We start from the raw sequence: 12,853 nt of genomic DNA, 5'->3' as shown, positions 1-12,853 counted from the left end.
TTAGGCCCAGTAGAAGAGAGAGAAACCTCATCCCAGATAGACTGTGTTTCATAGGTCCAAAGTGTCTTTTCCTCTGTGTTCCCTGGAGGAAAAGAGCAGCAACAATCCAAGGGTTTAGGTCTCTCCGGTCCCTGAACAACAGCAAGTAAGGCTTGCTTTGCTGTGTGGTTAACTTTGAGTCCCAAGCATTTATAGTATTTGCTTTCTTCCAAAGAGAAAGCTGGAGGTTCGCCTGTTTGTATTCCACTGAAGCCCCTCTGCAGGTGTAAATTTCTATTAATTTTCTGTTTCAGTTGGCAACATATCCAAGGTTGTGTGAGGAAACAGAAAGAATTGTTGCTGGCTACATTCGTGAAAGAGAAGAGAAAACCAAGGATCAGGTGAGAATAAATAGGAGATGTGACAGTTTGGGGAAGTGTGTGAGGGAGAATAGTTCTTACATCCAAAGTGCAGTAAGACAGTGAAAGATGTTACATTTTTTTAAATAGGCTGTACATTGTGGAGAGGAAGAAAAATTGCTTCTTTACCACTGAGCTTTGACAGGGACTAGAATTGTTACAGAAAGGTTAAGTAGTGTTGGCTCGTTCCTGTGCCAGTGTGCCAACTTGTTAGCTGGGCCACTAGAGCTGTTTGTGGGAAATCAATATTGATTAAACAAAGACACACAGGAACAGTTTATTTCTGCTTTGTTTTCAGGTGTTTTAACATACCAATCCCATGCACCCACCCCTCAGCTTAATTACAGTGAGGCTCACAAACTATTGTACTGGGACCCATGAGGGAGTGACAAGCTTTCCTTCAACTTCAAAAAAAGCTAAAAACCAAATTAAAATTCAGAGAAACTTGCTTAAAGCATTCATCACTTAGCCAAACATTCCAAATCCAGGAAACTGCAAATCTGAGATTACATGTGAGAAAATCCAATGGAAAGGATTTGGAATTATTTTCTGCAGAGTGTGACAATATAAATATTTGGGGAAGAAGAGCTCAGCAGAACTCCTAAGCTGTTCTGGACTCCTGGCTCTCTAGGCCTGTCCCTGTGCAAGTTAGGAAGCTGTGCAGCACATCCTGTTGCTTTAATCTGTGCTCCAAATGCAGTCATAAAATAATTCAACAAAAAAAATTATTAGCTGGGCTTGTACTTGAAGGGAGTTCTAGTCAGAACATTGTTATCTCAAAATTTTGGAGAAAATACAAGTTGTTTAAAATATTTGAGTTTTATTTTCCTGTTCTTCATTGTATGCACATACCTAACTATTTCTCAGAACAAAGAACAAAATATGGGCTTTCTGTAAATGCCAAAAATTGACCAAATAGGTAATTGTCACATTCACATCATTATTTATGATCTTAGCAGTTATCCTTCAGAGGTAAGAGATGGAGCAAAAACATAGTGGGGATTGAGTCTAAGTGAGGCATCTGATATCTTCTGGAAATAGTGAAGAATTTGGGAGTGATGCTGTATTTGAGGAACTGTGCAGAAATAAAGTTGAAGAGATGAAATGCCACCATTTGGTAACAATAGGTTCCTTCCTTGCTCCCTCTGATAAATGGAAGTCTGAAAAGACAGGGATGAAGTGCAGTCTCCTGCATATTCCAGAGTCTCTTGAAGGGTGGGAGGGAATTTTTTGTAGATATCTTAGCAAGTTCTTTACTGAGTTACCTTGTCAAGGTTGAATCAAATTCTCTGTGGGCTGCTGAAAGACTGACAAGTGATAAGTACACAAATCCTTGTCTTCTTTTATTGATAGCCCATCTCTCAATCCAGATGTGCACGCAGAATGGCTGGACTGGACATTTTCTGGGTCAGGACTGGATTACATATCATTTCTTTGTGTGGTAGATAAAGTGTAGGTACCTGGATTTTAGGTTTAAGGTTTAGGTTCCTTGCTGGCTTGGCTGGAATGCTCCAGATAGGCAGAATTTGCTTAACTTGCAAAATGCAGAGCTGGAATCTATGTTATATAATTATTAAAATTCTCTCTCTTTGTGTATGATTGATCTTAATGGAATGGACAAGGGCCAAGAAGGTGAAAAATGAGGTCTGTCGGGAAAAAAAGTAGGAAGAGGGAATAGGACTTCTGTAGTCTAACTTATTAAACAAGCACAGAAGCAGAAGTGGTGGAATTTAGAAAATATTGCTTTTGGCTTGAGCAATTATGAAAACAATATTCAGAAATGCAGAGAACTCAAGAGTTCTGTTTTTTTTCTTCCTTCCTTTTCTTCAGTCTCTCTCTTCCACCTTACCCATCCTGTTTTGCTCTCCTGTCTCCCATAATAGATGCTGCTGCTCATTGATATCCAGGTTTCTTATATCAACACCAACCATGAAGACTTCATTGGCTTTGCAAAGTAAGTACGTGGAATATTTGTTATAAAGACACTGCCAGGCTTTTTTGTTTATTTGCTTGGCATTTTTTTATTATGCTCAGAACACAAGTTTTGAAGTATGACAGTGAAGATCCAGTGAAGATTTGGCTGCAGAGTTCCAAACATTCAGGACCATGTTCTTTCTCAATAGCCACAAAGTTGAAGTCTGTCCCAGTTGCAGAGGAGTCTTCACCCAGTTCACAAGCCTGGTTTCACTGAAGCTGGAGCTTATGTCTTAGTCTGGAGTAACACACATTTTCAGGACACAGAAATGGATATTGGTGGTCTTTCCACATTGTTATTAATGCATACTTTGGGAGCTGAGATTCTGTGTGAAACAGTTTTGCTCAGAATAATGGATGTCACTGAATTCTAAGTGTGCCTGCTGTTTGGCTGCAGAGAATAATAGTAGCAGAGTGCCCTGCAGGGCCTGGGTTGACGTTCTTCTCACTTAATTGAAAAGGCTGTGAGAATATTTTCCAGAATGTTCTCCCTTGGTTTCCAGCAATTTGTGCCTCAGGGACTTCATACCAACATTTTAACACTAGTATAAACATTGAAGATGTCTTCACTCTTTGAAGAATAAATGTTCCTTCAGACACATTCATGCTGTATTTGCCATTACAGCGATTGGAATCACAACAGGTTTGGGCTGAGTGAGATGCTGGCAACAAATTTTGGCACCACAGTAGTATTTGGTTGTGGCCAATTCTAGTTAGCACTGTGAAGGAAGGTGCACATCTTTGGCAGTGTGCCTTGAAGGTTTAAAACATGGAGTTCAGTGAGCTGAGAGGGGAGAAAGCAAAGGCAGGCACTGTTTATGTGTTTGGTTTGAGCAACTTTCTCTAGAATTGTTTGTGGGTCCTGATATTGTTATCAGTTCTCTTGACAAATAACAGGATGTTGTAGGAATGGTGGCTGGCCTTTTAGAGGTCAAGATAACAACCTGCCTCCTATTTACTACTCTTCATCCTTTTCTGACAGGAAAAAGGCTGCTAAAAACACTCCATGTATATTCATGGTGTATGTTGTGACCTTGGGAAGTCACATAGTCCCACCTCCTGCTCAGAGGAGGGTCCATGCTGAGTTCAGACCAGGCTACTCAGGATTTTATCCAATCAGATCTGGAGAATTCCCAAAATTGGAGATTCTCCAGCCTTTCTATGCTAGCCTGTTTCAATGCTTGCCTCACCTCACTATGAAAAGACTTTTCCTTGTGTCAAGTTGAAACTTTCCATATTTTATAGTACTGGATTCTGGAGTTCCAGGTGTATCTGTACCTATTTCATTGTGTTTCTCCCCTGGAAAAATTCCCCTCATGGGTGCTGCTCCTACAGCCTCCTTGGTCCTTGCTGCTGTGTCTTAACGATTCCCAAGTTCAATTTCTTGGGAAAGCTGCTTCCTCTTTTGCTAGCTGAGATCTGGAAATCCCAAAGTGCTGTGTATGGGGCATAAGCAGATAACAAGTGACTCTTGGCTTAAATTCACGGGTAAGTTTAAGCAAGGATTTCTCTAGGTTGGAACAGATGTGAAGGAAAGTAGCCTTGTTGACTTCTGCTCAACTAAAAGGGAAAATTTGGATAGCAAAAAAGAATTTAAAATATATTCACTAATGAGACAAACAGAGGAAAATATTAATTTGAAACTATAAGTGTATTATTGTTACAGCAGAACATGAACTGGAAAATGAAATAAGTGTTAGAACTGGAAAATGAAATAAGTTTGGTAGCACAGGGGCTTCTGCAGTATCCAACCATCCTGGACTACAGATTCCCCAGATTCCCTGGTGTTTCCTTTCCTCTGCTGAGCTTTCTAGCCTCTTGTCTCATGCAGCGGCGGTAACCGTGTAAGTCCTGTGAACCTTGGTCATAAGAATGAGAGCACAAGATATTACAAACTACTCTGCAGCACTGCAGGACCTGAGGCAGGTACAGTGCAATGGAATTGTCTTGAGAGGGATTTGACACAAGGCCAGTATTTAGAACAAATTTGCATAGTAATAAAATTGCAAAATCTTAGAATATTAATGTTTGGCAGAACAAATGGCAAAATTCTGGGCTTGAGTTTGTTTCCAGTTGGTATAACTCAAGAACAGCTACATGTTTCAATCTGCATGAAGGGTAATTTGTATTTAGAACATTAAACAGAGATCCAATTGCTGGGCTGTTTCTAAAAGGCCGGGGTTTCTTAGTATGGTGTTAATGATATCATTAGCTTTTCTAAGGTGATAAAATTAAGAAAAAAAGACAACTTAGATGTTGCACCAGGGACGTGAGGTGTTGTTTGGTCAAAAGGATCAGGATTATCAAGCTAAACACAGTAAGCACAAGGAATAAATATCCTTGTGGATCTTCTCCCAGAGAGCATGTGGACTGCTGATTTGATAGTGTGGTCCAAAGGACAGGATCAGGATTTGGTTAAGTTGGGTGCTTCATCAATTCTTTGGAGCAGCAGGATTGGCCACAGGCTCTGATCCAAGCACACCTCTGCCTTTCTCTGTCAGAGCAGCCTTTGGAGCTGCTGGCATATGGATGCTTCTGTCTTCAGTGAATCAATGCCTGGTGAAATGGTATAATCTAATCCAAACAAAACTTCCTGTCACCAGTGAAGTGCTGGTGGCTGAGTAGCCAAAGCCTGCTCTTGGAATGCTTTTCTTCTTCTTTCCAGCAATGTTTTAATTTTGTGGCCTAACACAAACTGCCACATAATGCAAATGCTTTTAGAATTAATGGCAACTTGTTTGGTTTTGGGACAGGAGTGTGTTTTGTTTCAGGAACTGGGATTACCAAAGTTCAATAATTGAGCAATGTATTTTAAATATGGTTTAATTTCAAATGTGCTGTATTCTTACAAGATTTCAACTTTGAACCAGCTTTATGAAGGCTTCATCCATTGGTTATATTTACATCCTCAAAGTGCATATAAATATTAGAATAATATCCAAAACAAACTGTCAAGACAAAGCTGTTAAGGAGCCTCCAGCAGAGGAGGATTTTGTTGTACTGCTCTAAATAACAGAAATGGCTTGGTTTTGTCTCTTCTGAATATTTATAGAGGCTAATGTTTCCAAGGTTACCCACATGAGCCATAATTTCTCTGTGCTTTTAGTAACCTTTACCAATGCAAGATGGATGTTGTTGCAAAGGGGATGATTGGTTGGAGCTGACTGCTGTGCATATCCCTTCTGTCCTTAGCAGGCAAATATCATCAGGTAGAAAAGCAGTTGAAATATGCACATATATGCAATGATTTTTCTGTGTTTGTTTTGCTGTGTTAATCTAGCTTTCTGTGCTGGAATCAAAAGTAACTATTACTGCTAAAATTATTCCTCAGGAACTGGCTTAGTTCAAGTTTCCTCAGCATAACTCTTTTCCTCTGCTTCCCTTAGTGCCCAACAAAGAAGCAGTCAGGTTAACAAAAGTGCAGTGGGAAATCAGGTAGGCACCTAACAGAGAATGGATAATGGCATGTGCAAGTTAATCCAAGCTGTTTGGTTTTCTTGGCTGCATTTTCTGTTTTAAGTTTATGTTTGCTTCAAACATACATAAATGTGTCCTCATTGCCTTGTTTTGCTGAACTTTTCAAAGCCACCCGACTTCCATTGTTATCATCATTTGCTGTTTAGCATTTCTGCTGCTGCTTGCACTGCTGGTGAGTGTCTTCCCTCCCATGCTGTTCAGTGCCTTGAATTCTCATGTTACACATCGGTGTTTTGTCATTAACTGCAAACTTGTGAATTTCAGAATCCCAAATGATGGTGAGTACTTGCCTGTGTGTGCTTTGTGTGTTTTGCTACTCCTGATGTGTTCACAGCTGAACTGCAGTGAAGGGCAAGTCAGCAAGCAAATGTGGATTTGCCTTTACCTCTTCTGAAACCTTTCAGCTGACACCACACAGTTGCTGACTATGTACCATAGGCCTTTCTCAAAATAAACAAAGAATAAGTAGTTGATGCTCTCAGGTTAATTAGTGTCTTCACTGAGATTCATTAATGAAATTGTTTGTTTCTTTTTGTCACGTAAGAATATGGGATTGATTCTGTAAGGTGCTTGGTGCTCCTGAGCCTGCCTTCCCTCTCTGCTTTTGTGTGGGCCAGGGGTTCTCAGTACTTGGCAGGATCAGTTCTATTTTTAATATGAGATGAAAATAAGGAAAATGCTACCATTTGGAGAGTTTCTGCTCACTTTGAGGTTTTTGCAAAGTCTTAAACAGAAAAAAAATTTTTATGGAACTAGTACATACTTGAGAATGAAATAAAAAATAGTAGTAAAAATAAGACAATGAAATTTTGTTTAATTACCGGTATTGAATATTTTCCTGATGTTTTCACATGCAATTTGGTCAAACAATGCTCAGGAGGTTTCACCTCCTGATCAAAGTTTTCAAATGTAACAACTGAGTTTAGATCCAAGCAATTAACCTGAAATTTCAGAAAGTCTCCTATTCTGCTGCTGTTGTAGACAAGAGTTCTTGGCAAGAGTTCTGGTCATCTTTTTGGGGCTAGAAATTCAATCTCTTCCTCTCACCAAGAAATTGCTAGTTATTTTCAGGATATTTCTTAAAATAATCCAGCAACTTCTTGGATGCAATGGTTCCCCACAGCCTGACCAGCATGAGTGACATTTTTGATATAATATATGGTTTGGATTAAAATTAAAAAAAACCCAAAAAAACTGGAAGGTCTAAACACTGCAATGGCTTCAAAGAGCAGCCTCTCCCCTCTGAGGAGAGATTTCCTTCTTATCTAGCTGTGCCGGAACATGTGTCAAACACAATGACTGTCATCACTTTGGAGTGTCCCATAAAAGGAAAAGCAACCAATTATCTGGCTTTTCAAAAATACACAAATAAAATGAATGATTTTTTAATTGAGTGAATGTTTTCTCTCTAAAGAAGTGAAGAAAAAGCTTGGCATTTTTAAATTCAATGTTGAAACTTGGTTACTTGTGGTATAAAGAACTTTGCTGAACCTTTTATTGTAGAGATAATAAACAGATGTTTTTAAGTTGATTGTTTGGAGTTGAAAAGAATGAGAAAATGTTTCTGAAATAAAACTTTATTTTTGCAATTTGCTATTTCAGGGAACCAATCTACCGCCTTCAAGGCAAATTGTACGAGCTAAGTTCTGTAAGCTTTATTGTTGCTTTTTCATTTAGCTTCTCAGAGGGCAAAATTTGTCTCTAACTCATTGGTTTGTCAAATACTTGCTGCTGAACTATTTAATGTTAAGCTGTCTTGTCTGTAACACTACCTCAACAAAGTGTAATTGCAGTGCATCACTTAACTGCTACTAACCTGCTGTTACCAGTCTGAACTAGTATAACTTAAAATGTTGTAGTAGACTTTGCATCAAATTAATATTTTTTGTAGTTTAACAAGTTTCTCAAACTAAAATGACTAATTGGTGTTGATTTTATTACATAACTGGAAAGCAGTTTTTATCTGATGTAAGTGCCTCTATTCATAGTAAACCTCTCTTTGTAAGGTGAGCAAATAAGTTTCTGGTAACCAAAAGGAAACATTAGCTCTGGTGTAAATGAACATGCTGTTTATGGATACAGGTACTGTTCTTGGTGGTTTGTTTATGTCAAGGAATTACTTTGGATAGAAAAATGAGTTTTATGAATGAAAATATTTAAAGCCTTTTTAACATTCTCTTCATAGCACCAGGAGGATCAATATATCACGGACAGACTCTTTTCTAACCATTCCACTTCATCAGTAAATAAATATGTGAATGTCTTTAATATTACTAATTAGAATTAATTGTCTAAACTGCAGTTAATTTTATAACAAGTTACTATCGGTTCAGTGATAGTAAGGGGTACGAAATAAATTTCTATTGTGTGTATTCTTTGGAAATATCTGTGATAAAAATGTACATTTTTTCAGTTTGTTGCCATCATCAAATTCTATTAGTTGTTATTTTAAAGTAAATTTATGTTCAGTTATGGAAAAAGGCAGCACTGACTTTAGCAGCAGTTGAATTGCACCCTGTGGGGAGATCAAGATCACTGAATTTTCCCAAAATAGTGGGATGATCATTTGCAATGATTTGCTTTTCTTTTTTAGTAGCTTGCTTTGGGCTGGAATGATGCAGATAACTATTAACTATTTCTATGTATCTTGGAAATAAGATGAGCACAGCAACACCTTATTTTTGGACAATAATGCAAATTCCTCTTAGCATGTTTTTCTCCTTTTTCCTCTACTACTAATTTATCCTCTCACACTTAATCTTTGGCCTTTTTTTTGTTTGTCTTTTCTTTGCTACTGCCTGAGGCTTTGACCTGACTCCACAAAGTTTCTTTTTAAGCCACAGGTTAGTCTGTCTTCTCATTTGCTTGGAGTACTCTGTGCAATGCTTGGTTTGACACTGCACACTAGCAAGGCTTGGCTCCTGAAAGCTGACCCACTCTTTATTGTGTGTCTTGTGTGCTGAGATTTCTTTTGGTGACTAAAATTCAATGTTTTAAACACCTCTTCATGATAAAGCTTTAAAGATGAAGGTGTCATTGCTCCATGAGCCCAATTGGTGTGTGTGAGAATGCAAGACACTGAAATTATAGAGGATTATATATCATTTATAGGAGATTCTGTGCTTTGCTTCTGTGACAAAATCTGCTACTGTGCTTGAAGGAGCCCTGTACGTGGAGAAAGAGCTTAATGTGAGCTGTGAGTTTCAAGGCACTGTCCATGTGATGTGGAGGTTTAGGTCTGAGGAGTTTGTTTGACCTGCCTCTCTTCAGTGTTACACCAACAATCTGATTAATTTTCTGATTAATTTCTTCTGGACACAACTAGTATTCAGACCCTATGAGCTGGCTTGAACTATAGTCCTAAAAGTAACTTTTCCCCTTGTAACCTCCTTTTTTTTTTTTTTTTCTTTTAATCCTGCTTTGTAGCATATTTTGCTGTTTCTTTTCTTCAGATATACTTAAATCCTATTATCTTGCATGACCCAGGAAGAAAATGCTTGTAGAATTTTTTTAAGCAACCAGATGGAAATGGAGACTTGTGCTGTGGTCAGTGAGGTGGTTATGAAAAATTGTGACAAAGCTGTTCTGTTAAGAAATGTCAGTGTTTCTATGAAAGAGTTGGTGCCCATGAGCTAACACATGCAAAAATATTTCAAAATTCAGCAGCATGAGACCTGCTGAATATTCACTTAATCAAGTCTAGAAGAGTATTGCTGTTCTAAATGGCCTTTAACTATTTTTTTTTAGCTTAATATCCCTTCATGTTTGACTTGCCTCAGTCTTTGTTTAACTATATTTGGAAGTATATTCTAGGTTTTTTACCCCTGAGAGCTTTGCTCCAGTAAAGACTAAATTTTTCTTTAAGGCAGATATTTTCAGGACTTCAGCCTCTGTCACAAGTTTTAAGTTGTGTAATACCTTGTGCAGTGATTTGAAGGGAAGCAATGTCACAAGATCTTGGTTGTGTTCAATATCAGAGCAGATCTGATCAGTTAATGCTGGGACATTTGGCAAATTGCAGGGAAATACTGTAGTAGGTTTCCTCTCTACTACTTTACAGCTTCTGTAGTGTGAGGATCTTCATGACTGAATCCAAAGAACCAACAGCTTCTAAGGATGCCTCCCTGAGTAGTTTTTGTAATTTTTATTCTCTCAATGTGCTTACTGTTCAGTAGCACATGTTGTAATGACAGTGCTTGGAAGATGGAATGGTACTGGGAGTTGTGTTCTGTGCTCAGAATTATTTCAGTGGTCTTACACAACACAACTTTAATGGTGTTACATTAACAATTACTGCTGCTGGTGTTCTTGTGGGAGTGTCCAGTCTCATGATTCTCACTCTTTTGTTTCTCTCTGCCCAGTTTAATGTATCTCACTTATCTTAAAGTCATCCTTCAAATACTTCTTTAGAGAATCAGCAAGTGTCCCATTTCTTTCAATATATTTCTTTTACAAGTGGCTTATTTGATTTAATGCAATGAAAGTCATGCAGCAACACATAAAATATGCTTATTGTGTCAAATCCTGCTTTCCTGTTTATCCATGAAGTGGTGGAGAGTAAGAACAACAAATATGATTTGGGTTTTGTGCAGCTGAACTATGAGAAAGTGGTTTCCTTCTGGCTTGTTCGTGTGCATTCAGAGGCTCTGAGTTTCATTTTTCAGTCACCCAGATTAGGTATCAGGATCCTGAAGGAAGGAACTGTGTCATCTCTTGTTCATCCTGTGCATGGAGTCCAGCTGCTGGTCAGAATATTGTCTCCAGTAGCTTCTGGCTGTGCCCGTGTTTTTCACCTTCCTGAGGTTCATAACTTATGTCACTAACATCCGCTCTGCCCAGAATGACATTTAGAAATAGGATAGAAAAGAGTGAAATGGATCTCTTAGATAGAAGAAAAAGAAATTAACAAAACACTGTGCTTTGATTTTTCAAGCTGAAGTGCTATAAAACATAGCTAACACACCAGTTTTAAAAACTCCAAAATAATGACTCTCCTTCAGAGTTTTCTGAACTTCAAAGTGTCTTTGAAAATCTTGCCATATTATTGCCCGTGGAAGAACACTTCTAAAATATGACTTGAGGGTTTAGCCAGAGTCTAAGGTGTCATTCAGCTTCTCTGGAAAGTGAAACTATGTTCCTTAATTCTCACTTTTTCTTGCATTACACCTTGATCCAACATCTCCCTCTCCTTTACGTCCAACACTGTTGCTGAGTCTTCTGTAAGTTTAGCTTTTTGTAGTTAACAGAATGTGCCTGGGAAATGGAAAAATTCAATAAAGGGACATGAGGCTTAGCACACTAAACTCATCTTCTCCCTCTTGGTGGCCCCTGGAACAGCTTCCTAGTATTTTACATTGTTGTGACCTGTTGTAGAGTCCAGGATATTTTAGAGAACACAGAACTCTGTTTTCCCAGAGGGGTATAGATAAATAGGTCTAGAAATTTCACATGAAAAACACACACCCAGAATATAGCTGTAGGTTGGTGTCCCGTTCTTCTGCAGGGCTGTAGGGGAATGACAGCTGCCTGTAATCTTCAGCACACAGGATTTTTGAAGAAACTACTAGCAAATTCCTTCCTTTATGAACCAGTGACCAGGGAGTGTCCTAGCAAGTCTGCTTGTTTCTGGCCACACCCCATGATGGTTACACGTTTGTGGGGAGATGTGTTGGACTGAAGCATGACACAATTCCTACCTTAGAAGTATTGAAACCTTCAGTGCTTCTTAAGTGGTTTGTATAGTTTAGATTTTACAGTGTTGGCTTGGTGTGTTCTGAGGCCTCTAGCACAAATGCCTTCTTGTGGAATTGAGAAAATGGGACTCTTATTAAGCCGTTACAGAGCCTGTGGTAATGGTGAGGGAGAGGGTGGAATAAGCAGAGAGTGCTCCTTCCCCTCCCTTTCAAGTGCTTATCACCCATAAGGTTCTTGAACCTGCTGCTTAGGTTTTCCTGCCTGGTTTGCTTCTAGAAACCACCTCTTTATCTTCACTGACATCTGTGTTCAAATCTTTTACCTTCACTGAGATGTTTCTCCAAAATATTTTTCTTCAAACCAGGTGCTAGCCAGGCTGCCTGGGCTTCCTGTGTGTGGATATGAGCTTTGCATGGAGCAACATGGTGTTTTCAGTTGCAGAAAATGTGGTTCAACAGCATCCTCTATCCCAGCCTCTTTGCAGCATGGGAACATATGCACATGTGCTGTGAAGGATTTAGTCTGCTGCACAAATACAGCTCTCCTTGCTGCAGAACTAAGTTCAAGTGAATGCAGAACCTTAATTTTGTTGATTTTCCTCAAATTTTTTTCTTTTAATTTTTTTATAGTTCAGTGCAAAAAGAAAAAAATAGAATTAGTTTGGTTCCACAACTTGTCCTGTGGCAGCTGCCTGAAGGCCAACTGTATTTACATGTATATATACTGGCTGTATATATACATGTAAATATACATGTTGCTTGTTTCCTCTTAAAAACTTACTTCAATAAACATCACAAAATAAAATGAGGATTTGATGAGTAATCAAGTTCTTATTAATGCTTCCCTTAACTTGCACTTAGGCAAGCCTTCCATGTATCTTTATACTCACTGATGCCCCTCTCCACTAAGGTTTCCCCCCAAAAACCCTTAAACATTAAAAGTCCTGACCCACTTTGTGGAACAGGTTATTCTATCTAATCTGCTTGTGCCATTCTCTTGAGTCTCTTTACAGGAATCATGTCCTGTTCTCTCATCCCTTACTGTGGCTTTAGAACCTAATCAATGCTTTCTTAGAGTTTTTCTTACAGGCTGAATACTTACAGCCTGTTTTTGGATCTTCTGGACTTTTCTTACACTGCTGGCCTGGTTGGTAGTAAATGGGAAAACACATTTATCTTCCTTGAAATGAAACTGATATTCTTGGATTGTGTGCATTTCCATACAATTTCTTGCTTTTCAGGTGCAACTTCTTTGGTTTAGTTATCAAATAGAATTCAGTCCCTTACCCTGTACAAAACCAAAGCTGTTTT

General features: G+C 38.6%; 1 protein-coding gene across 1 annotated transcript in view; it reads left to right on the top strand.

The window, feature by feature from the left end:
* Positions 1 to 12,853, top strand: part of DNM3 (dynamin 3) — a 172,855-nt gene that overhangs the window by 35,919 nt on the left and 124,083 nt on the right. The window contains exons 11-13 of the mRNA XM_050977156.1: positions 294 to 380; positions 2,282 to 2,352; positions 5,759 to 5,807. Coding sequence (XP_050833113.1) covers positions 294 to 380; positions 2,282 to 2,352; positions 5,759 to 5,807 — 207 coding nt within the window. The remainder of the gene's footprint in view (positions 1 to 293; positions 381 to 2,281; positions 2,353 to 5,758; positions 5,808 to 12,853) is intronic.

This window comes from Serinus canaria, chromosome 8, assembly GCF_022539315.1.
Source record: "Serinus canaria isolate serCan28SL12 chromosome 8, serCan2020, whole genome shotgun sequence".
Classification (NCBI taxonomy): Eukaryota; Metazoa; Chordata; class Aves; order Passeriformes; family Fringillidae; genus Serinus; species Serinus canaria.
Note: the sequence above shows the minus strand (reverse complement) of the source record. Positions and strands in the feature narration are given on the sequence as shown.